At 45.7% G+C, this 21741-nt stretch overlaps 1 protein-coding gene across 9 annotated transcripts in view; it reads left to right on the plus strand.

Annotated features, from left to right (window-relative positions):
- Positions 1–21741, plus strand: part of ARHGEF39 (Rho guanine nucleotide exchange factor 39) — a 161329-nt gene that overhangs the window by 16212 nt on the left and 123376 nt on the right. For 8 of the 9 annotated variants that reach the window (XM_076065288.1, XM_076065289.1, XM_076065285.1 and 5 more), the window contains one exon: positions 17347–17522. In XM_076065288.1, coding sequence (XP_075921403.1) covers positions 17347–17522 — 176 coding nt within the window. Of the gene's footprint in view, positions 1–10410; positions 10500–17346; positions 17523–21741 lie in introns of those variants that run through there. The other variant, XM_032948858.2, reaches the window with a different exon arrangement.

Here is a 21741-nt window from a genome sequence, read left to right on the forward strand (position 1 = left end):
ATGCTTAACTTTTAATATCCATCGAGACAGGCCGATTTGCGATTCTTCTAATTATCTATGGATTTGCGCTCCTATTCTCTGGTTATCGTGACTGCACTAACTTTATCTTATTCAAGTTTTATAAGGGTTGATGGTAGGGCCTGTACAAATTGGGTGGAGGGGATTATCATAATAATAGATTACCATTAATGGAGAAATGTACGATGACAAAATGCAGCACTTTACGCTGCTGTCCAGCAAATTCACCCTATGACGCGATGATGAAGATAGTGATGAAGACGGCAATTAATGGAGGTGATGGATGATATAGATGATGTTTGTTGATTAAAAGGATGTACGTAACAATGAAGGCTGAAGGTAGTCTTGATGATGACTTTGTTTATGATCACCCTAACTGTATACAAGTCTCTTCACGTTATGGTAGACCGCTATTTGTCAGATCCATGCACGCCCGTGGCCAATGACCGTTAATGACAGCTCCTTAGATGTGCTGCTCGTGGTGGTGATCTTGTTGTGACACGAGCCAGACTTAAAACGTATGGTGACGGCGCTTTTCACAATGCGGGCCCCGTCGCATGGAAAGGCCTGGACAAATTAATTTGATGAACACATTGCGATGTACGTATTTGTGTATGTTGAACTTCTTTCGCACCGTTCATATCCAACCGTGCTAATCGGAGGTGCAATGAGATGGCACTGCACATTGGAGATGCTTTTAGCATGATTTCGTTTTCATTAAATAGCTATTTACATTGCATTACAATAAGAATGTAAATTCAATAGGAAATGTGCCGAGTCAAGACTTTTTCAGGTTCTTTAATCCCATTTCATTCATGATTTATCACCAGGTGAGTAAATTGGAGTACCTTGAAAATATCTGTGCATGCGAGGTGGTAATACTCAAAACTGCAATCTCCCATCCATGCCTCTCAGCGCCACACCTGACAACACTTGGCAAGCCCTTGTGATCGTCCACACCATTTACGAATCATGTTCCACCCTGCTTAGCTTCTGAGACTTAATGAGATTGGGTGTTCAGGGTGCCTTGTCCATAGGCATGATGATGATGATATATGTGCGATGCTGTTTGACAAGAATGAGGATGTCTTTACTGCCATCTCCAAGTCACCTCAACAGCCGTTAGGAACACAGACATTACACTTACATCACTCCACTATGTCATGGCATATTCATCATGTTGTCCATGAGAAACATGCGTGTATTATGTGATATATATACAGCATGCTATCTGCAAAAGTTTAGGATAGTAGACAGATGCGTAAAGTATCATTTTTTATCAAGTAGAAACATAAATGTATTCGCGATCAGGCCTCGCATGTTGTGGATAAGAGACGTTTCACTCTTGTGATTGAATGATGAGTCTTATTGAGCAGATGGTACATTCATTTCTTAATGTTTTTATAATGTAATAAGTCAGCTGACATTGAGCCTCTTTTATTAATGGGAAATATATAGGTCCACTTTCAAACAAGCTTCTTGCAGGGCTGCAGATCATGAGGATATTCAAGGTACGTGGCTTAGATATGCTGCAGATAGATGGATGGATAGAGAGATGAAATGGATGGATAAATAGCTTTGTGTCAGTAAACTGTTTTCGTCCTTCAGGTGTTGCCCACTATAGAAAACGAAAAGCTGGCGTGTGCGAACATCCTCTCGCTATTATCCCCTACAGAGAACCCAGGGGGAGAGAGGAAAGGAAGAGCAGTAGAGGGAAAGAGAAACAGATAGGTCAGGGTTGGAGGAAGACGATGTTTGGCTTTTAATTTTCACTCTCAGCCGCATCATTGAAATCTGATGAAGGCACGTTACGCTAATAGATGCCGTAAGCTGCGCGGCTTATGTTATTGATGACTATGGATTGTGCATAACTTGCTGTGCAAAGGTGTTTAGATTTACCGTGGCCTTTTAATGTGGCTTCGCTTTGCCTGTCAATCGCACCTCACTGCTGCGCAATAAACCAGGCCCAGTGCCGGCACAGATTCTTGCATACGCTGATAGGAAATATTGATTTCAATCAACTTTATCTTGAAAAAGGAAGGTGCAGAAACATTGTAGAGTGTTGCCTCTTTGTAGGTCTTGCAGAGCGGAACACTGGAGCTGACGTCAGCAGACATGGCTTTGCCCCCCTTTTTTTGGGGCTCATTAGTGTTGAGCAGCTGTGCCATGCCCACAGTGTGTAGATAATGTAAGCCCAGGCAAGCATAAGGGCTGAGATCAGTGCTCTTTCAGACTCGCACTGCCTGGCTTATGATGAATTTAAATGAAGCGCACAGCAAATAAAGATCTCCGCTTGCTTACATGAGGTCCTAAATTGCGTGCACAGTTTTGCAATGTCAAATTTAAATTTTCCTGTATGGAAAATACTTTTAGTACTCTTTTTTACAGTATATATTATTGCAGTTGTATGTCAACCGTATATATTTTTGCTACGAAAAAAGTCAAAGTAACTCCTTGATTAACTGATGAGTGACTGATGCTCATCTCTGTAAGAGGTGTCCTGAGTCAGTGGTGGAAACTCCACATTTATTTTATGTGGGGTCATCTCTCTTTTTAGTGCAACCACTGTTGGTATGCCATTAACTAGTAAATCATGGGTTGTAAAACATTGGGATGCAATCATTTTTAAGCAAAAGTTTTTTTCTGTAAAGTTTGCGCGTGCTTCAAGTGTTGCAGTATTAACCATACTATTAAATAGCACAAGAGGTGGGCTGATGAACCGACATGGTTGCAGTGCCGAAATACGATATTGCAACGAGAACATTTTAAGGATACACTTTTTCACGCAAGTACGAACTGCATATGCATTTGCGTCAAAATTGCACAAATTGTCTAAAAACCCATGCGTGTTGAATAACTCTCCTGATAAACAGACCAAAAACGTGCCCTAAGAATGTTCAGCGATTCTTAAGCTGAGTATTGGTCCTGTTTATTTTGCAGTAAATTAGCGGATTAGACTGTTTGGTTATTTCATGAGAGGGAGATAATGATATTGTTCGGGAAGTAATTGCTTAGCAGATTGTTAATCATAGTAAAGTAATACAATAATTCTGGTGCCTTGATTGTTTGCGTCAGAACTAATGGCACTTCATGTTAATGCCAATGAAAAGTGAATCTTCATTTTCATTTGCAACACAATGATGCAAAGTGGGGAAAAAAATTGTACTTAAAAAAACTCCCCAGTGCGTAAGTTACTCTGAAAACTTGCAAATGTCTGAAAAATGCATCATTTTATACATTTCAGCAATTTCCTTAATTTGCACGTTTAAGCGCTTACAATGGAAACGAATCACTCTTAAATCTTTTTCTCTTTTCTTCTCGCTACTTTTTGACATTAATTATAGACCTGTACAAAATTGTCGGGTGCACTTTTTACGGATAATACCTTATGACATTTTGTAGAGTATCAAAAGTATTTTGGCATAATTATATGTCAGATTCTATGATGTATTTAAGTCTTTGTGATGTGTAACTCAAGGCTTAATTATAAGCTGTCAGCTGCAAAAGACTTTTAGCATTTTGCATTTTAAATGTGAGTAATTTGTAGGCTGTTCTCAGTGTTAGTTAAAAATGACAAATTCAACAAAGGCCCTTAATTGGTGGTTGGCTGCATCGTTTATTCAAATTACTCCTTCGCGTAATTATCTCTCGCATCACTTACTAAACTTGTGATCATTAAAGGGAGGGATTGGGCTAAAGAAAGAACTCTTCATTTCCTAATTACTTCTAGGAAGCAAGTTTGCCTCCAAATGGCTTGTGCCTTGGCCTCGTTAATCCAAGCGCAGGTCCTCAGGAGGCCTGTTGTTTAAACTGCGATTAAGGTTATTGGGTCTGAATGCTGACGGACAGCTAAGATGTGCCATTTCCCCCCCCTCCACACCCTTCCTGTTGACCTTCATGCATGCATGAGGTCTGGTCTTGACCAGCAACCTCAAATGAGATCATGGGGCCATATGGTATCCGGATTGGCTCATTTCAAATTGCAAAGCGCAGAGATGAGATTTTTCTACCTTCAATTTGATTGTGTTTGTCTCTCATCTCTTATTTTAATTAGCATTCCCATCTGCTTTTGCTTTTAATGGTGGGATGCAATGCATGGTTTAACGTTTTTAAGCTGAGCTGAGAATCTCTTTGCATGGGGCATTGGCCAAGTGTTGCATTCATGATAATAATGCATGTATACTTCCCAAACAAGGTGATTAATTCCTTTTATGAAATTCTGTAAATCACATGCACAATACCCACTGGCAATGGCGAGGAAACACTATGTAAAGTGAAAATTTGTACTTTGTTGTCACGCAGCTAATGTGTATGAGTGTTTGGACACCTGCTTGCATTCTTGGCAGTGTTCGCGCACCGATGTGTAAAATTTACATTTAGTATGTGCCTACTCGCACTTCCGTGTGTGTGTGTGCGTGCGCCTTGTGGGGAGTGGAAGTCCAACGGTTAGCATGCTGTGCTACGAACCTGGCTACCCGAGTTCGATTCCGGCCAACACCAGTGACAATTACTTGAACCGGTCGTGGGTCTCCCCTACGTCGACTCGGCCTCAAATGATTACCCGGTGCAGTGTGTAAACATCGCCAGTGGGGAGACAAAGGCGGCCGGGCGTGGTACCCCCTCGTGTGCCGTGGCGGGCTTCATAGGTGCTCGCGAACAGCACTTGCTCCAGCAGTCTGCGAAGACGATAGTGGGGAGAGGGGGTCTTTAACCTCTGTTGTGCACACACAAGTGTACGTGCTTTTTTTCCCCATCCGCGATCTCTGCCACAAGCACGCTATGGGGGCAGCTGTGCCTCGGCGGTCCAGGGACAAGCTAACCTTGAAAGCATCTGTCTCAGGATTCAGCCTCCCCAGCTCCCGCATGCCCCCCCCCTCCTCCTCCTCCTCACTGGCCCCTTATCCTGAGCCACCACCCAACACAATCTCAACGCCCCCCCCCCCCACTCACTTCCAAACACCACCCACCTCCGAAGCTGCAGGCACTGCCCCAGGTGTTGTGCCGTCCTTGTGGCTAAACTCTCGTCTAATTGTTTTAATCCTGGTCTGGTTGAGTCGGCCCAGCAGAGCGTCGCGGAATGCAGTTAAGAGCTAACGGCTGCGGACATCTGCTCGGTGCTTGCTTGACGCGGCCCCAGAGCTGTCTGCGTGCAGGCCCGGCCCGCAATGATATTTGTCAGTCGTGCGGGATTACAGCCAGTGAGCGGCTAATTAAATTAGGGAATGTGAATAAGCTGTAAGCAAATCTGGGATGACACGTGCTGCGCGAGTCGGGTCAGAGCGGACGATTGACAGCGGCCTCGCTTGATTGGCCGATGCTCGGGCCACTGAGCAGGGAATGTCGCGACTCCACCACCAATAAATAAATGTCCCGCAATTTTCCACTACGGGGAATGTGAAAATGTGACGAATGATTTGGTAAATCTGCTCGGAAAGTGTGCTTTTTCTCCTGATTTTTATTAATTTGATCTTTTCTCTGCTCTCACTTGGAACGTGTGTAAAGGCTTTTAACTGTTCCACGTCGGATCTCTAGCCTCTTTGTCTGAAGTAATGCTTTTTGAAGGTTGTGAAAAATTATGTTGAGGGTGGACGTTGAGTTTATAGGAACAAAAAATGTATACGTGGATGTGTGCATTATTTTACAATTGTTTTATGTATGGGACTGTAACGCAATGCTTGAAATACCTTATAGAGAGCAGGTGACCATCGCTAAAACTGGAGGTTGTGTTGACTGCGCAAACAGCTGTAAGATCTGGCATGAGGAAGGCATCGTCGACAAGGCTGGGAGGCATCACTGGCATTGGCAACCTTTCGATTGACCTGAATGTGTGTGTGTGTGAGTGAAAGTGTTTTGTGTATGCACGTTCAGTGAAGGGCGAACATTCTGTGGCATGTGACACGTGCATGCGTTTCGCCCCCATAAGGGCTCATCGGCAATTCCAACACGAGTCAGCCAAAATACAGAGCAGCATTTCTCAGTGACCCATACAATTTTATTTATATACTATATATGTTAATCTTGCTGAAGCAGCAGTAATATGATTTTAATATGTAATGTAGGTATGTGTCTGTTTTCCAATTCCTGGCCATGTGCACTGTTGCCAGTTGGAATCTGAAATTTTCCATGACCTGCCTTAGGTTAACTTAGCCCATAATTAGTTCGTATCTTTTGTCTGTGGTGATCACTATTGGGATCCAAAGATCTTGCTATTGGTCCTCCTGACTCATCCTGTGCCGTGCTGTTTTTCGTTCGCGATCACAAACGGCACTTGCCCAACATACAAAATGGGAGATATTTGTACGTGTAAAGATAGGTCCTCGATAAATCAAAACCTTCCCGTAGTTAATGTGGTGTATTAAACGTATTGGAAGACGTTCAGTTTGTAAGGGTTAACTTATTTCATAGGGAGTGGATGATCATCAGTGTGTTACGTGTATAAGCTGAGATCCAAGATAGATGTGGCCCATTTCCTATCTGTGAACAGCAAACGTCAGCAAAATTTTTGCTATCTTGTTTATGTTCTGCTGCACAAGGAAATCCATGTAAAACGAGACAAAGCGATTTATCCCTTTTGAAAGATAGGTCCACAAACTGAACGTGCGAGGGGGGAAAAAACCCATTATGATCATTTAATATTGAAAGTGGCAAGAATGTGTGAGTTTTCAAAATTTCAAATGGATTTAAAAAATATATATACCCAAATGGTACAAACAAGATTTCCTGATAAAAAAAAATGTGTAATGCGCATTCCCTACTTGGGGCTGATTGTTTTTTCTGCGTTTAAAACAAATTGCATGTTCTCCGTTTTGTTCGGGAGTTATGGTCAAAGTTCAAATGTTGTAATGAGCTCTGGGGTAGTCTCGAGACAGGTGTGGCAATTCCACATTTCTATGCCACGTACCAGTCTATAGAACAGTCATTGTTCACTTCCTGCAAAGTGGTTTTCATTGTCGACTCCAGGGGGGAGGATCAGCCTAGTTCGCACCTTTTACAAGCGAGGAACTTGTAACCTTTTCATTTTGAGTCAAGGAATCAAGCCATAGCGCTGCTCTGACAGATCATAATGCACTTGCAATTGCATTTGACATATATCCCTGTTTGTTTGCATATTACTACAGTTGTCACCTGATATATGTTTAAAGTGTCTGTAAGTTAATTGTGTAATTGTACTATGATCAGTCTAAAAATAATCTCGCCGGAGCTGACTTGCTCTACAGGGACCCATCTATTAAGACATTGAAAAGTATTTGTTCAAATATTTTTTCTCACGTGACACTGTTTTTGTTCTGATTTCTGTTGCCATCATTTATATTGTCTGTATTTATTTCGCTATTTTCATGACGCTGGTCATTCTTGCCAATGAGATTATCCTGGTATCTTGAGTTCTCACCTGGTTATCTCCATATATATAAAAGGCAAAGTTGTGAATGTGTGTTCAAAATGTTTAGCGTACTTCCCGACATGCAACAAACTGGAAATTTGCCATGTGGGTACTTTCCAGACTGTACACCATGCAACAATTATATAGCCTGGGCGCAATAATGCATATATTTTTTGCACGGAAAGCGAGCTGTGACGTTCAAATCTGTCATGTGACCCGCGCATGTGGAAGCGTAACGCATTGCAGTGTAGTGGTTAGCGCGCTGCGCTACGAACCCGGCGACCCAAGTTCGATTCCCGCTCACGGCCACCACCAGTGACGATTACTTGAACCGGTCCTGGGCCCCCCCCCCGAGGTCGACTCAGGCCTCAAACAATTAACCGGTGTGGTGTGTGCACATCGCCATTGGGGAGACAAAGGCGGCCAGGCGTTGTGAATTAAGTCCCGGGCGAAGCCGGGTAGTAAAGCTAGAACATAATAAACCTGAAACGCCAATTATATTGGCACATTTATGATGAATGAGAAAGCCCCTAAGTACTGGATTTTATTCATATTAAAAGCAAATAAAAGTATCGTATGTGTGTCATTTATGGGGAGTGGTAGTGGAGCAGTTAACGCGATTGCGTAACGAACCGGTGACCCGAGTTTGATTCCGGGCCATGGCCAACTTAAGTGACGATTATATGAACTGATACTGGGCCTCCCCCTAGGTCGACTGAAACCTTAAACGAGTACCTGTTTTGGTGTGTATACATCAGCATTGGGAAGACAAAGGCGACCAAGCATATTGCTGGTCACCCACTTGTGTCACATCCTTCCCTTCATAGGTTCTCGCTAACAGCATTTGTTCCAACAGTTCATTGAAGGCTATATGGGGGATCTTTGTTTTCATTATTTAAGCCATATCTAGCTAAAACATGCGGCACCATGAAGTTCAAATAAACCCTTGGTAGGAATTGTAGCCTACAAAACAAAAAGCGCAGTTCTAAAGCCATGCTCAGAGCAGACCTAAGGGCAATTATCTATAAGTTTGCTAAATAATAGCACACATGATATGGTGCCAAATAGCCACGTACCAGATGGAGACTGAAACTACATTTTCACGTTAATATTTAAAACTGTCATTCAGTTGATACTGAAAATGTGATTGAAATAATGCAATTCCCTCTATGTATGGTCGCTTTTTGGAAAAAGCCTTAATAACCCTTAAATGCAATTCGTTAAAATGAACAATGAATATTTTAAGTATATTATTTTTAAATATATACATCAGTTTTATAATGACCTTTCTACATAATTACAACATTGGGAGCTTAGTAGATTGCCATTGTGAACACTAACACTTCTTACCCACATACTATCATAATTAAAACAGTTTGTTAAAGCTTGATATAAAAAATAATATACAAAAAAAGATTAAAACAATTTGGCGTAACAGTAATATTTAAATTAATTGCAATTATTAATTGCAACAGTGTAATTGGTTGGTAATTAAAAGCCAAAACATTATTTTCTTAATTCCCAAAAGTACTGACTCGGTTTGCACAAAACAGCATTTGGTCATATTTCTTCATTTTTATTCACAGTAATGTTTAATAGTTATATTTTAAACATATTGTACTTTGTCATGTAATTGCATTTTGTATCGCCGTCTCAGTTAATTTTTAATTAACAATTTAATATAATGCAAAGTAAAACGTAAAAGGATTTTAAAATTGGTGCGGTTATTTTGCAATAAATTTTGCGCGCATGTGCTGTATATTTGTGCTTGAGATGTATGGAGGCTAGGAAAAGCAATTTACTTGCAGTTATATTTGTTTTGGGACAAATTGTATAACCATTATTTCCATCTCTATCAGGCTATAATGCAGAGCTGTGGAGCCGTTACGGCAAACAAAATGCTCACTTAACTCTTCAGACATTTTACATTTAAGTAACACCACTTACCATTAACACAAAAAGGGTCCTGATGCACACTTCACAAATACATTACACATTTGCATCATGTGCTGTTATTATTTTATTGCCGAGGCTACTGTCCGCATCCACTTCTTCATTGTAATAGTCTAATCAAACTGGAAACTATTATACCCCTAAATTTCGATTTAAAGCTTTCGTGACTGCAGGGATTCATATTCTTGGTTATTTCGGTAAAGTCACGTAGAAGGGAAAACAATAAAATAATAAAAATATAAAACAATAAAATTCTACGTGACTTTACCGAAAGAACCGAGAATAAGAGCTACCTTGTTATAAATAAATTCGCTCTTTGTACCTTGGGGAATTGTGGGTAGAAGCGTTAAATAAACTTCCTGGGCGGGTGGAGAGAATAGGATTAATTCTTAGCTCTCCCTGTGAAGTTTTCCCTTCATGTTTTGTGAGCTATCGCTCCTCTGTTGAGCCACTTCAAACGCTCCCCCTTTTTTAAAAGCACATTCATTCAACGTACAGACATTTATTTCGGCTAATTAGAAAAGTGTTAAACACGACCACGTATTTGTAATTGAAAACCCTTCAAAGTGGCCAAGTGAAAGGGACTTATTCCTGCAGACGTTCTCTCACTGCAGCTGTAGAGATACTTGACTGGCTCTCTCACAAAGCGTTCCATGCAGAATCAATTCCCCCCCTCCATTCACTTTTAGTTAACCCACTGAGTCTCGCCTCCACGCTCAAGAGCACGGTACCGCTGACGATGGTATCGTCCCAAAGCGCAGCGTTGGAATGATCCCCGGTCTTTCTGTGAATTGTTGATACGAGAGCCTTCAAATAGCATTTAAGCATCCTTGGACGACATTACTTTCACTTTCCACGGTGGCTATCTCCTGGAAAATGCCTGCAGGTAAATGTATGAAGAATATTTCAGAGCTCGTGGGCTGTGGAACAATTCCGCTGAGTGTCCGGTGCGCGCAGCCTATCGAACCGTTGCCTCACCCGCCACGTCTTCATCGGCAAACACAATCGCAGTGCTGCCTTGTCAATACAATTTTCCTTTCGTGCACTTGGATTTGCAGACCAAGTGAGTTAAGGGTGGCGGAGGAGGGTGGACGAGAGGAGAAGGGATTCTAACTTCGTTGATGAACTGCAATCGAGCATGCTTTGGGTAAGGCATAAGTATACGTTGCTTTTCTAGGGAAGGGGTTTGAAAAGCCACTTAAAGGAATTAATTGCATCGAATGGCGTACGCGCCGTGAAAACGCCGTGCAACACCACCCTGCGTCGCCAAGTAGTGGACACATCAAGCGAGCCATTTGCAAGAGGTCCCACATTCTTGACCACCTATATTTTTATATTTTCTTAAAAAGCCTCATCCGTAGACCCCCCCCGTCACCCACCACCCTCTTACAATCCCCTCCCCCTTCCAAAGCCAATGCCTTGTTTTCTGTGCTCCCTGGAGGGAGTGAGAAAGTTGGTATTTTATTTCTGCTCCGCTTGATTGATTGTTTTGGTCGGGTTCACAAGAAAAACAGCCTCCTGCGGGAAAAAAAGGGGATGGGCGGGGTTGTGTAGGGGGGCGGGTGGTGGGCCGTGAGTCGATAGCAAGAGGCATCTTCACACGAAGGCCAGGCCTTGTTATGGATAATGGAGCTGACTGAGGACCCGGGCAGAGGAAGTTTTATGTGTGCAGCCCCGTCCGGCTAGCAGGTCAGATCATTATATCGGGAGGTCCCCACTCCCAGTCTGATGTATGAGGTAATGGGATTTATGGCAAGTCACCATCGGGACTCCTATGCCTGCAGAGTGCGCCCGACAGACAACATGTTTCATGTCTGTATTGTTTTAATAACCCGTGTTTCATTCCAGCGATCATTGAGCAGTTGCTTAAAAATGGGTTTAGACAGTGAGCTGTCACTGTCTATAACTTCTTGACGAGAATGACAGCCTTCCGCCGAGTGGCTCTCCTGGCAAAGTGTTGTTTTATGCTTGAAGTGACTGCGAAGGCATCAATTACCCTATCTTCTGGATATTAACCACTTCTGCTACATCGCCGTGGACTTGGGGCGGGAGGGGGGCTGGCATGATGGGCGCTTGCCTAACGGCCCCGCAGGGGTGGTGGTGGTGGGGGGTGTGGTGGTGGGGGGTGTGGTGGTGGGGGGTGTGGTGGTGGGGGGTGTGGTGGTGGGGGGTGTGGTGGTGGGGGGTGTGGTGGTGGGTGTGGTGGTGGTGGGGGTATGGTGGTGGGTGTGGTGGTGTTGGGGGCATGTGGGTTCGGTGGGGGGTGTGAGGGGTGTGGGTGTGGTGGTGGGGGGTGTGGGTGCGGTGGGTTGTGTGAGGGGTGTGGGTGTGGTGGTGGGGGGTGTGGGTGTGGTGGTGGGGGGTGTGGGTGTGGTGGTGGGGGGTGTGGGTGGGGGGGTGTGGTGGTGGTGGGTGTGGGTGTGGTGGTGGGGGGTGTGGGTGTGGTGGTGGTGGGGGGTGTGGGTGTGGTGGTGGTGGGGGGTGTGGGTGTGGTGGTGGTGGGGGGTGTGGGTGTGGTGGTGGTGGAGGGTGTGGTGGTGGTGGGGGGTGTGGGTGTGGTGGTGGTGGGGGGTGTGGGTGCGGTGGTGGTGGGGGGTGTGGGTGCGGTGGTGGTGGGGGGTGTGGGTGCGGTGGTGGTGGGGGGTGTGGGTGCGGTGGTGGTGGGGGGTGTGGGTGCGGTGGTGGTGGGGGGTGTGGGTGCGGTGGTGGTGGGGGGTGTGGGTGCGGTGGTGGTGGGGGGTGTGGGTGCGGTGGTGGGGGGGGGGTGGGTGCGGTGGTGGGGGGGGGTGTGGGTGCGGTGGTGGTGGGGGGGTGTGGGTGCGGTGGTGGTGGGGGGGTGTGGGTGCGGTGGTGGTGGGGGGTGTGGGTGCGGTGGTGGTGGGGGGTGTGGGTGCGGTGGTGGTGGGGGGTGTGGGTGCGGTGGTGGTGGGGGGTGTGGGTGCGGTGGTGGTGGGGGGTGTGGGTGCGGTGGTGGTGGGGGGTGTGGGTGCGGTGGTGGTGGGGGGTGTGGGTGCGGTGGTGGTGGGGGGTGTGGGTGCGGTGGTGGTGGGGGGTGTGGTGCGGTGGTGGTGGGGGGTGTAAGGGGTGTGGTGGTGAGGGGTGTGGTGGTGGGTTGTGTGAGGGGTGTGGTGGTGGGGGGTGTGAGGGGTGTGGTGGTGGGGGGTGTGAGGGGTGTGGTGGTGGGTTGTGTGAGGGGTGTGGTGGTGGGGGGCGTGGGTGTGGTGGTGGGGGGCGTGGGTGTGGTGGTGGGGGGCGTGGGTGTGGTGGTGGGGGGCGTGGTGGTGGGGGGGTGGGTGTGGTGGTGGGGGGGTGGGTGTGGTGGTGGGGGGCGTGGTGGTGGGGGGGTGGGTGTGGTGGTGGGGGGGTGGGTGTGGTGGTGGGGGGGTGGGTGTGGTGGTGTGGGGGTGGGTGTGGTGGTGTGGGGGTGGGTGTGGTGGTGTGGGGGTGGGTGTGGTGGTGTGGGGGTGGGTGTGGGTGTGGTGGGTTGTGTGTGTGGTGGGTTGTGTGAGGGGTGTGGTGGTGGTGGTGGGGGTGTGGTGGTGGTGGGGGAGTGGTGGTGTGGATGTGGTGGTGGTTGTGGTGGGGCAAGGCTGCGTTGGCTGGGTCATGTACCCCGCATGCCCAGCCACCGCATACCCAGCCACCGCATGCCGAAACAGCTTTTGTTCGGCCGGATCGAGGGGCCTAAACGGGCACGGTATGGGCTAGAGAAGAGATGGAGTGATGTGGTACGGGAGGACGTGGAGCTGAGTGGACTTGCCGATGACTGGTATCAGCGGTGTCATGATCGGCCTCTGTGGAGGAGGCTCGTGATGGACGCTGCTACTGGGCAGTTGGAGGCAGTCGCCCTCCAACAACAACGGAGGGCGGAGGAGCGACGCTCACAACAACGAGCGGAGCACCGAGTGGCTAAAGCACAGCAGGTTGGCACAGTAGGGGGCACAGGTGGTGCATCAGCCAGTCATCTCAGTCAGTCGACCCCATGGCACCTGGGTCTGCCCCGTGACCTCCTGCCAGCGGGCGTTCGACACTTCACGTGGCCTCAAGGTGCACATGGCCTGGCACAAGCGTCGTGGTGACGTCACCGCCACTTAGTGGCGAATGGCGGTTGTTGTTGGTGGTGGGGGTGTGGTGCTCGTCCACTCGGTGTGGGGGGCGCCGTGGTGCCTCGGGCCGCCCCGACCCCCCCCCGCCTCCGCCCCCCAAACCCGACGCCTGCGATCGGCCACAAACATCGGCGAACGGGCGGCAATTAAAGTGAACAATAGGGAAAGCCCACGAGTGAGCCAGTTAATGGTGTTTTCTTCAGTGTGGACAGGCAGAGAGTCATTGCTCTTAAGTTATTACAGAGGGAGAGAGAGTTGCATAAGAGTCAAATTGTGGTGGGGTGGGGGACTACAGCTGATTTGAAATGAAAAGCTGAAGGAATGTGGCCGGCTGCCAACACCACAGGGTTTTTTTGCCTTCCTTTTATCTTTATTAGAAATACTAATTGCTGCTTTTTTTTAACTGCGGCATTTTAAATTGGACCTGTACGTGGAGATAACGGCTCAGCCTATTGATGCGGCATTTAAGTTAAAGTTGGGAACCGCTTCCGCTGACTGCACCAGCGAAGGACACATTTGGCCGTGCCGCGTTGTACAAAGGGATTTGTGAAATAATTTGACATTTTTCGACGTTCCTTGTGGCTGGGAGATTCGCGGGTTATATTGTCCGATAAAATGTAATTAATGAGCGCATGAAAATAGGAACAAACAGCGAATTTCAGGTTTAATTTTGGCTTAAGCTTAGTCGTAATAATGGGGTGGGGGGGGGGTGTAGAAGTCGGGTCATTGACCTCCGTTGTGAACTGCATTGACCCCAATCAAGCTTTTGCCAAATGTGTTTCTCAATCAGCCTAACAATCAGCCAGGAAATAAAATAACAAGGCTCACTGTAGTCGACCTTTTTTAAAAAAAAAAAATGTTGGGTATAAATAATAATTGTATACAACAAATGTAATAAAGCACTTTTGGCATTCATGCCGCAATGTGGGTGCTAAACTGCTAATTAAATAACACTCAAAGAAAAAAACCCATGTTTTAAATAACAAGCAATTTGCTGATATAATTGGGTACCTCATTAAACATTTTAGATACATGCTTGTTTGATTCCAATTTTAATTATTTTATTGGCATCTCTTTATGTAGTAAAATAAAGAATTATGTATTTTTTGTAGCACTGTGTTATGGAAAAAAGACAGTTGCTATTGCGGCTGTAAAGGTGGTTTCGGTTTGCCTTGTATGTTTGCACGAATTTGCGTTGGTGCCGTCCGCTGAGAATGCAATAACTTGTTTACAGGCATGTTCATTGCCAATTTACAGAGGAAATAAAAACGCTTATTTGAGTGTATTACCCGGTAGGAGGATCGTTGGCAGCCCACATATTTCATTGACCTGGATTATTAGAATTTCCCACACAAGGCTACAGAATTAACACCCCTGCTTTTTTTTAGGAAATACTGCAACGAGGCCTTTAATGTCCACGGTGTAGAATACTTTATTAACGTACCGTTTGTTTCGCAGCTGCGGGGAAGCAAGATGGGGGTGCTTTTCATGAAGTATATTCATTGTAATGTGTACTTACGTTGTCTTCGGAATAGCAAATAACATAGCTTCTGTGAAAATTATGCAGCTAAACTGGGGTGTGTTTAAATGACCTCAAGGCACATTTACAAGTAAAGCACACTCTATTCACAATATCGCCTTCAATTATTTTTGTTGGTGTCCTTTATCCAGTGGATAATATCTCAATACAGCAGGGGCGGCGGGGGGGGGGGGGCCCATTGGGATGTTCGGCCGCTCCCTTGAATGTTTTGAAATGAAACAAACGTCTCTCTATTCATATAAAGCGATGTTGCATTTGCCCTACTTATCATTAGCCCGTGAGAAGAAGTTCCATTTTATTTTAAGGTTTGCGGCATGTTCGATTTGCATTCGACTTTCTTTTTAATTTCACGTTTTCAATTTCAATGGCCATTGAGCCGGCTGTCATCCGAAGGTCATCATCTCAAGCGTGAGTGTGTGGGTTTTTTTTCCCCTCGTATTTATTTCCCAATCGCCGCAGGTGTGAGTACACAGCAGCTGTGCTTAATTTGTAAAGGTGCCCGGTTGCGCGGCGTTCTCGGAGGAATCGAACGCGCCGTAATGGAAAAACGGATGACGGTTTTTTGTATTTTGAGCTCATTTGATTTATTTAGCAAAAGCCAACTTGATCGTGGCTCATTGGCTCCGTGCCCCCTCCCCGTCCGCCCCCTCCCTGTGACGCATAAGTCACCCTTTCGTGAAGCAATCTGTAGGATGATGATTATTATCAACCCCTTGCGTGCGTGCGTCCGTCCGTGCACGCGAGGGCAAGCGCCCGTTTTTTGCTGCTCTTGTCCACGTGCGACTCAGGATTATATTTACCCGCAGTTTAACAAATTAAGAGAGCGCGGTCGGCAAACGCGTCCGTAACGGCTAACCTTTCATAGATGCCTAACCCCGCAGATCCACCTTTTGTAAATTACTTACTGCTCCTTGGACTGCAAATTTATTTAAATATATGTGTTGATTAAAACTGAAAAAAAATTCTCATGCACAGAAGAGGAGTAACTCAATGTTTTGGCCGGCTGGCCCTTTTCAGTGTTTTTTTTCTCACCACCTAATGAAGGCCAGTCAGCCTGTTGAAGAATTGCATTTGAACATTCTTTATAGCAAGAGCAAAAAAAAACTGATTGCTTTAATCAACCTATATATGATTGCTGAAGTAGCAACCAACCAACTTAATGTAAATTCACATGAATAAATCAGCATGTATTGAGCACAAGGGACCGCTTGCAGTATTACATAGCACAGGACAGCAAACATTTGCCAAAAACATTACCTTCCTTACATTTGTTTATAAAAAAAAGATTCTGATAAGTCGCCAAACGTAATCAGTGGCAGCCTTTTCTACTATCGAGGGAAATGACAACTACACGAGGGCGACTTTGTGGTATCAAATGGAGAGTTTTAGAACTTTAAAGTACTTGAGTTGGATTTTGACTTAAAACTTTCGTGACTGCAAGGAATTTGTATTCTGTGGTTCTTTCGGTAATGTCACGTAGATAGAAAAAATAATTTAAAAAATGAAAATAAAGTGAACACGTGACTTTACCGAAAGAAGCATAGAATACTTCAGTTGGAGTTTCCAATTTACGCTTGGACTCTGAAATCACTACAAGTTTAAGGTAATTCAAATATATGCTCCAACAACAGTCAAGCACATGTATAAATAGGTTCACCAACTTATAAATGAGAATATGTTTTTTCCCATTTTTTTCTGGCAACAAAAAAAGCAACTTTTACAAGGAATCATGTCTGCATTTCCCACAATACTTGTGGTCAGAATGCAAACAAAAAAACATAATATATGCATTGTCTTTGGAACTGATTGGTCCACACCAGAGACAGCTTTCTTCATCTCAAACGGTGTTAGACCACAGCACGCCAAAAGGCGTACAGCACAAAGATAATGCCACTATCAGATTAATGAGAGCTCGGGGTGAGCATCTACATCATGGGACCTCCTCTGCCAGTTCCAAAATAAATTTATAAAATTATGAATGCAAACTGCGGAGCAATAGTGTCGCGGTTATCGCACTGCGCTACAAACTCGCTGACACGAGTTCGATTCCCGCTCGCAGCCAACACCTGTGACAAATAATTGAAACCAATTCTGGGCCTCCTCTAGACCAACTCAGCCTTCAATGAGTACCTGCTACAGTACTTCAACATGGACTTTGGGGAGATGGAGGTAGCCGTGCGTGGTACTGGTTACACCATCCTATTGTGTGCTTTGCCGACCTTAACAGGTGCTCCGTAGCAGCACGAACTCCAACATTCTATCAACGGCTGTATTGAGGGGCTTTGTTTTTTTGTAACGCTGCTGCTGTCCCCCCCCCACCCACCCCCTCCCTTCGCCGGGCCCCACAGGCGTGAGCCACAGCGACCACGACAGCACGCCGACCGTCATGGCCGTGCGCCTGCGTCCCGGCCAGGGCCTTGTGTCGGAGCAACGCGAGCGTTGGGAGCGCAAGCGTAACAGGACGGCGCGCGAGCTGGTGCAGAGCGAGCAGCAGTACCTCCACCACCTGCAGCTCGTCGTCACTGTGAGCAACCAGGCGCTGAACGCATGCGTGCTTTCCTCCTCCTCCTCCTCCATGCGGCGTTCTCCTCCTCTTCCTCCTCCTCAGGATGCCGCCGCGGCGTTAATGGGCAGCACGCGATCTCCCAGAGCGGCATTTGACACAGTGGGCACGTTTGTTTAAATTGCCTCTGTCCACCTGCCAGTAGAAATGGGGTACGCCCAGAGTTCGTCGATTGGCAGGTCCACGCCTGGTGGGGTTAAAGTGTGGGCACATCCACCTCTTCCAAGATTTGTGGTCAGCGTGACGGAGTAGGCCAACAAACTAGAGAGGGCTTCCCTGGATGTCCCCCTGGTGGAGGCCCTACTGGTGTCAGTGGCGTGAGGGGGCAATTGCAAGGGCTTCACCATGAGCACCCTTTAGCTTACACTACTCCGCCCATACTGGGCATCTGTGAAAAAGAGCTTCATAGCTTAGTGGATTCCTTGCAGGCCAAACTGAAGATTTTGATTCTGTGTCATCGAGTGGCTCGCCAGTATGGGTAGGATAAATATCGACATTGGTCATTTGTCACCATCAAAGGGGGCATAATGGCTATTCAGAATGACATGGCACGAGTCCTTGTGAGATTGCAGAGAGAGAGATTTTTGGCACTCGTAAGGTTGGAAATGTGACCACGTTGCGCAAAGCGCTGAGAATATCAAAAGTCGTCCTATGGAGAGGCTGGTCCTCATCAATGTGGGATTTCCTTCACGGGGCCACAAACGGTAATCGAGCCTTGCTCCATGCCCCCATGTTGTGCATATATCAGATGGAGAAGCGGTCATAGAAAGCATTGTGCCTAAATGCACAACACACTCATGAGAAATGTTCATGAGGATTATAAAAGGAGGTCCCAAGCATTTACCGTTCAAAGTCCATGATCAGAACTACAATTACTTTATTGGATAGAGCAGCTGAAAAGTGAATTAAATTCAAATAAATGTCTAGGAAATATAATAACAGTTAATAACTTTTAGCCTTCAAACTTCCAACCGTTATCATCCTTGGTCAATCTTATTGACAAGGACATTGGACTTGCTTTTGTCTTGATGAGTGCTATTGTGATTTTCCTAAATCGGCACTGGCTTGTTGGATAATGCCAATGACACGAGCGGGGAATGGTTGTGCATTGTGTCACCCACGATCTGGTAGTAAATATTATGAAACAAAGAAAAAGCACAGCAGCATTGCCAATGTTCTCTCCCCATCCAATTATGTCCTAATTGTGCCTTCAATTAAATTAATGGTGTTTTTAAGAAGTTGGCCTTACAACCACTCTTATTGTTGCCAATTTGCTCTTATTGACTGAAGCGATAGATTATTGACTCTGATTAACCATTGCAACACTAAACACCAGTGCTCTTTTAAAAATATTTAATTTTCAGTTTACAGCAACCGGCACTTGCTTTTATACTTCCAAAGCGAAATTTGACATTTTATGTTTCTGGACAAAGCAGCCCTCTTTTAAAAAAATGAAAACCTTTTAAGATTACAAGGTTGATCGGTTCGACTGGATTTGCAGAATTAGTTTGTTTCTTTTTCCTGTTTTACTGCTTACAGTGAAGACTTTGAAAACGAGGCTCCTATATTTCTAGGGTTATATAGCCCCAAGCGTGTGAGCCAGGCATTCCTACTCTCCACCTAACCCCTAATTCTGGCAAATGCTGAACAAAATGAAAAGCCCACACACCACTTCGTTGGATACCCCAGGGCAAAGTGGCAGCACAGGTTGGGCATGTGAAATGTGGACCGTTTCATATTGTACAGAGGTGACTCATTTAATTTCTATTCCACCTCCTTTCTCCTCCCCGCGCACTACAATCCACTCACCCACTCCCCTGGCCCCCAGGGTACATGCCTGATCTCTTCAAATAGCACATTAATACGGTGCTTTCATGGTTAAAATTTACATAAGAAACATCATCAGTGAATGGATATGTTTCAAATTATTTTAATTTGAACGTCTTTGTTGCCTCGTTAAGTGTTTTATATTGTGGGAATAAAGCGTTTAAAGGAATTGGAACCAATAGTTTTTCAATTATTAGGAAAGGCCTATCTGCCCAAGCATTGTCTTTGTAGTGTAGTGGTTTTGGTGCTTAGCATTTTGTTTTTAGAAATTGTATGCACTTTAACCCATATGTGTGTGCTTCTATACACGCTTGACTTGCTTTTCCCACCATTAACATTTGTCTTCTCTACCTGACCTTGACCTCCTGAAGGTTGACTTAGCAGAAAATGGATACCTGAGACACTGCTTTACAGTAATGGAGAGGCAAAGACGGCTGGCCTTACATGGTGCTGACTCATGAACCACCCCGCTTGCTTGCGAGCACCCCTTTAGAATAGTCCTCTCACACCCTCCATAGATAAAGGTAACAGGTAAAGGTGCAGCCCTGCGATTACTTTCTCATTACACTGCTTGAGGGAAGGGCCTGCACTAGAGAGAGCTGTCGGAGCTCTTCTAGAAAGCATTTGGCCTGCTATACCACATTGACCAGACATCTTAAAATAGGGGGGGGAAGTTACCCACGTTTTCCCCATTACACACGACCTGCCGATCAATTAACTGTGGTGCACCCATTTGTTTTGCTGGGTGGACAGAGGTGGTAGTTTTTAACAAACTTGCCCATTGTGTTAACTGCTGTGTCGGGAATTTGAATCGATGACCTTCTGGATTTCCGTTCCAATGTTATAACCAATAGACCATTGGTACTGTAAATACGCTTTCTACCATCGCCAAGTGTAGATATTTTTGTCTGGTGTGGGAAATTCCATACTCCTTAGGCAGGAGCCAGGTTATCCTTGAGACGGACTCTTTACCGCTAAGTGGCGCCCGTCAGGTGCCATTTGTTTTACAGACCCTGGAGGAATGAGCAGTCTCGTGGAGCGTGACCGAGATTTGAACTCGTGACCTTTAAATAATGAGAGGCCAATGCCATACACTGCTGTACGTACGTGTGGCCCTAAAGCATTGTCACCATTCCACAAAAATGCATGCGTACAATTTGAATGCTCTAATCTAAATTGAGTAGAATGTCCATTGCGGCTGAACTGTTTCGCCATCGGCAGCCATGATCCATCTACTGCTGGGTGAAGGCCTCCCCTGCAGCATCGCCGAGCCTCCCGTGACCTTGCAACGCAACACATCCATCTCGCTCCTGCACATAAGCTGATCTCGTTGCTCCATCTCCCCAGTGATCGTTCTCTCCGGCACATTCCCTTTACCGGCTGCCATTCCATCGATAGTTTCACCCATTGTCTGTTGTCCCTTCGGGAGTCCACACACCTCTAGTCTCTTTTCTGAGGTCTAAACTCCTTTGCTTCCCTCCAGGCTCCTCTTGAGTAAAGATTGCTTTCCTCTTGTCAAGGGTCCAGACCCCTTGGCTTCTCTTGGGAGTCCAGGTCCCTTGGTGGTTGTGATGTTACATGTGGCGTGCGTGTGGTGTCACGCCTTTTCCGTTCCAGTGAGAAATGGTTTGGAGAGGGGATGAGGTAATTTTGGGGAGATTCATATATATTTTGTAGGTTATAATTTTTTTACGTAAACTGCTAAATTGTTTTTAAAATTTGCTCGCTATTCTAACCTTGCACTGCTTTATTTTGAACTCCTTAATTACTTGGGTAACAGTATTGTTCTTTGGTACCCCGGTCTCACCAGTATAATAAATAGTCTCGATATTTACCTGGTGTTCATTAAAGTATAATGATCAAATGATAATAAATTACGTGCTTATCTCTGTGAGAGGGCCCATCTTTTTCTTGCAGCACAGTTGGCCACGTGCGGTGTGAAATAAGTTCAACACACATGCATGCATGCAGCTGGTGTTGAATCTTTGAATGAAATAATGCTTCATTAATGGGATGGCTTTCCAGCCGCTTTTAAATCCATTGCGCCCATTGATGTTCTAATTGTACAATCATCGTCATGTCCCGAGACAAAATTGCTGCCATCAGGGAACCGCCCACTTCCCGTCGGAGAAGGGCCCTGCAGGAACACGTCAGAACTTCTTCTGAAGTCACTTCAGTCGGCCTCTCTTATCCACTCTCGGGGCGCACTTTTAAAATGCCGTGCAAAGTGCTCGCCGCATAACAATCAATTCAACGTTTTTCACGTCCTTAGCTCACATTTATGAAATTGGTTACGAACCACGAGGGCCGTTTCCTTTGTTTGGTAACCACTGATAACTTTGATTCGGTCCAC

This window comes from Petromyzon marinus, chromosome 7, assembly GCF_048934315.1.
Source record: "Petromyzon marinus isolate PM22_M1 ecotype Great Lakes invasive population chromosome 7, UKy_Petmar_22M1.pri1.0, whole genome shotgun sequence".
Lineage (NCBI taxonomy): Eukaryota > Metazoa > Chordata > Hyperoartia > Petromyzontiformes > Petromyzontidae > Petromyzon > Petromyzon marinus.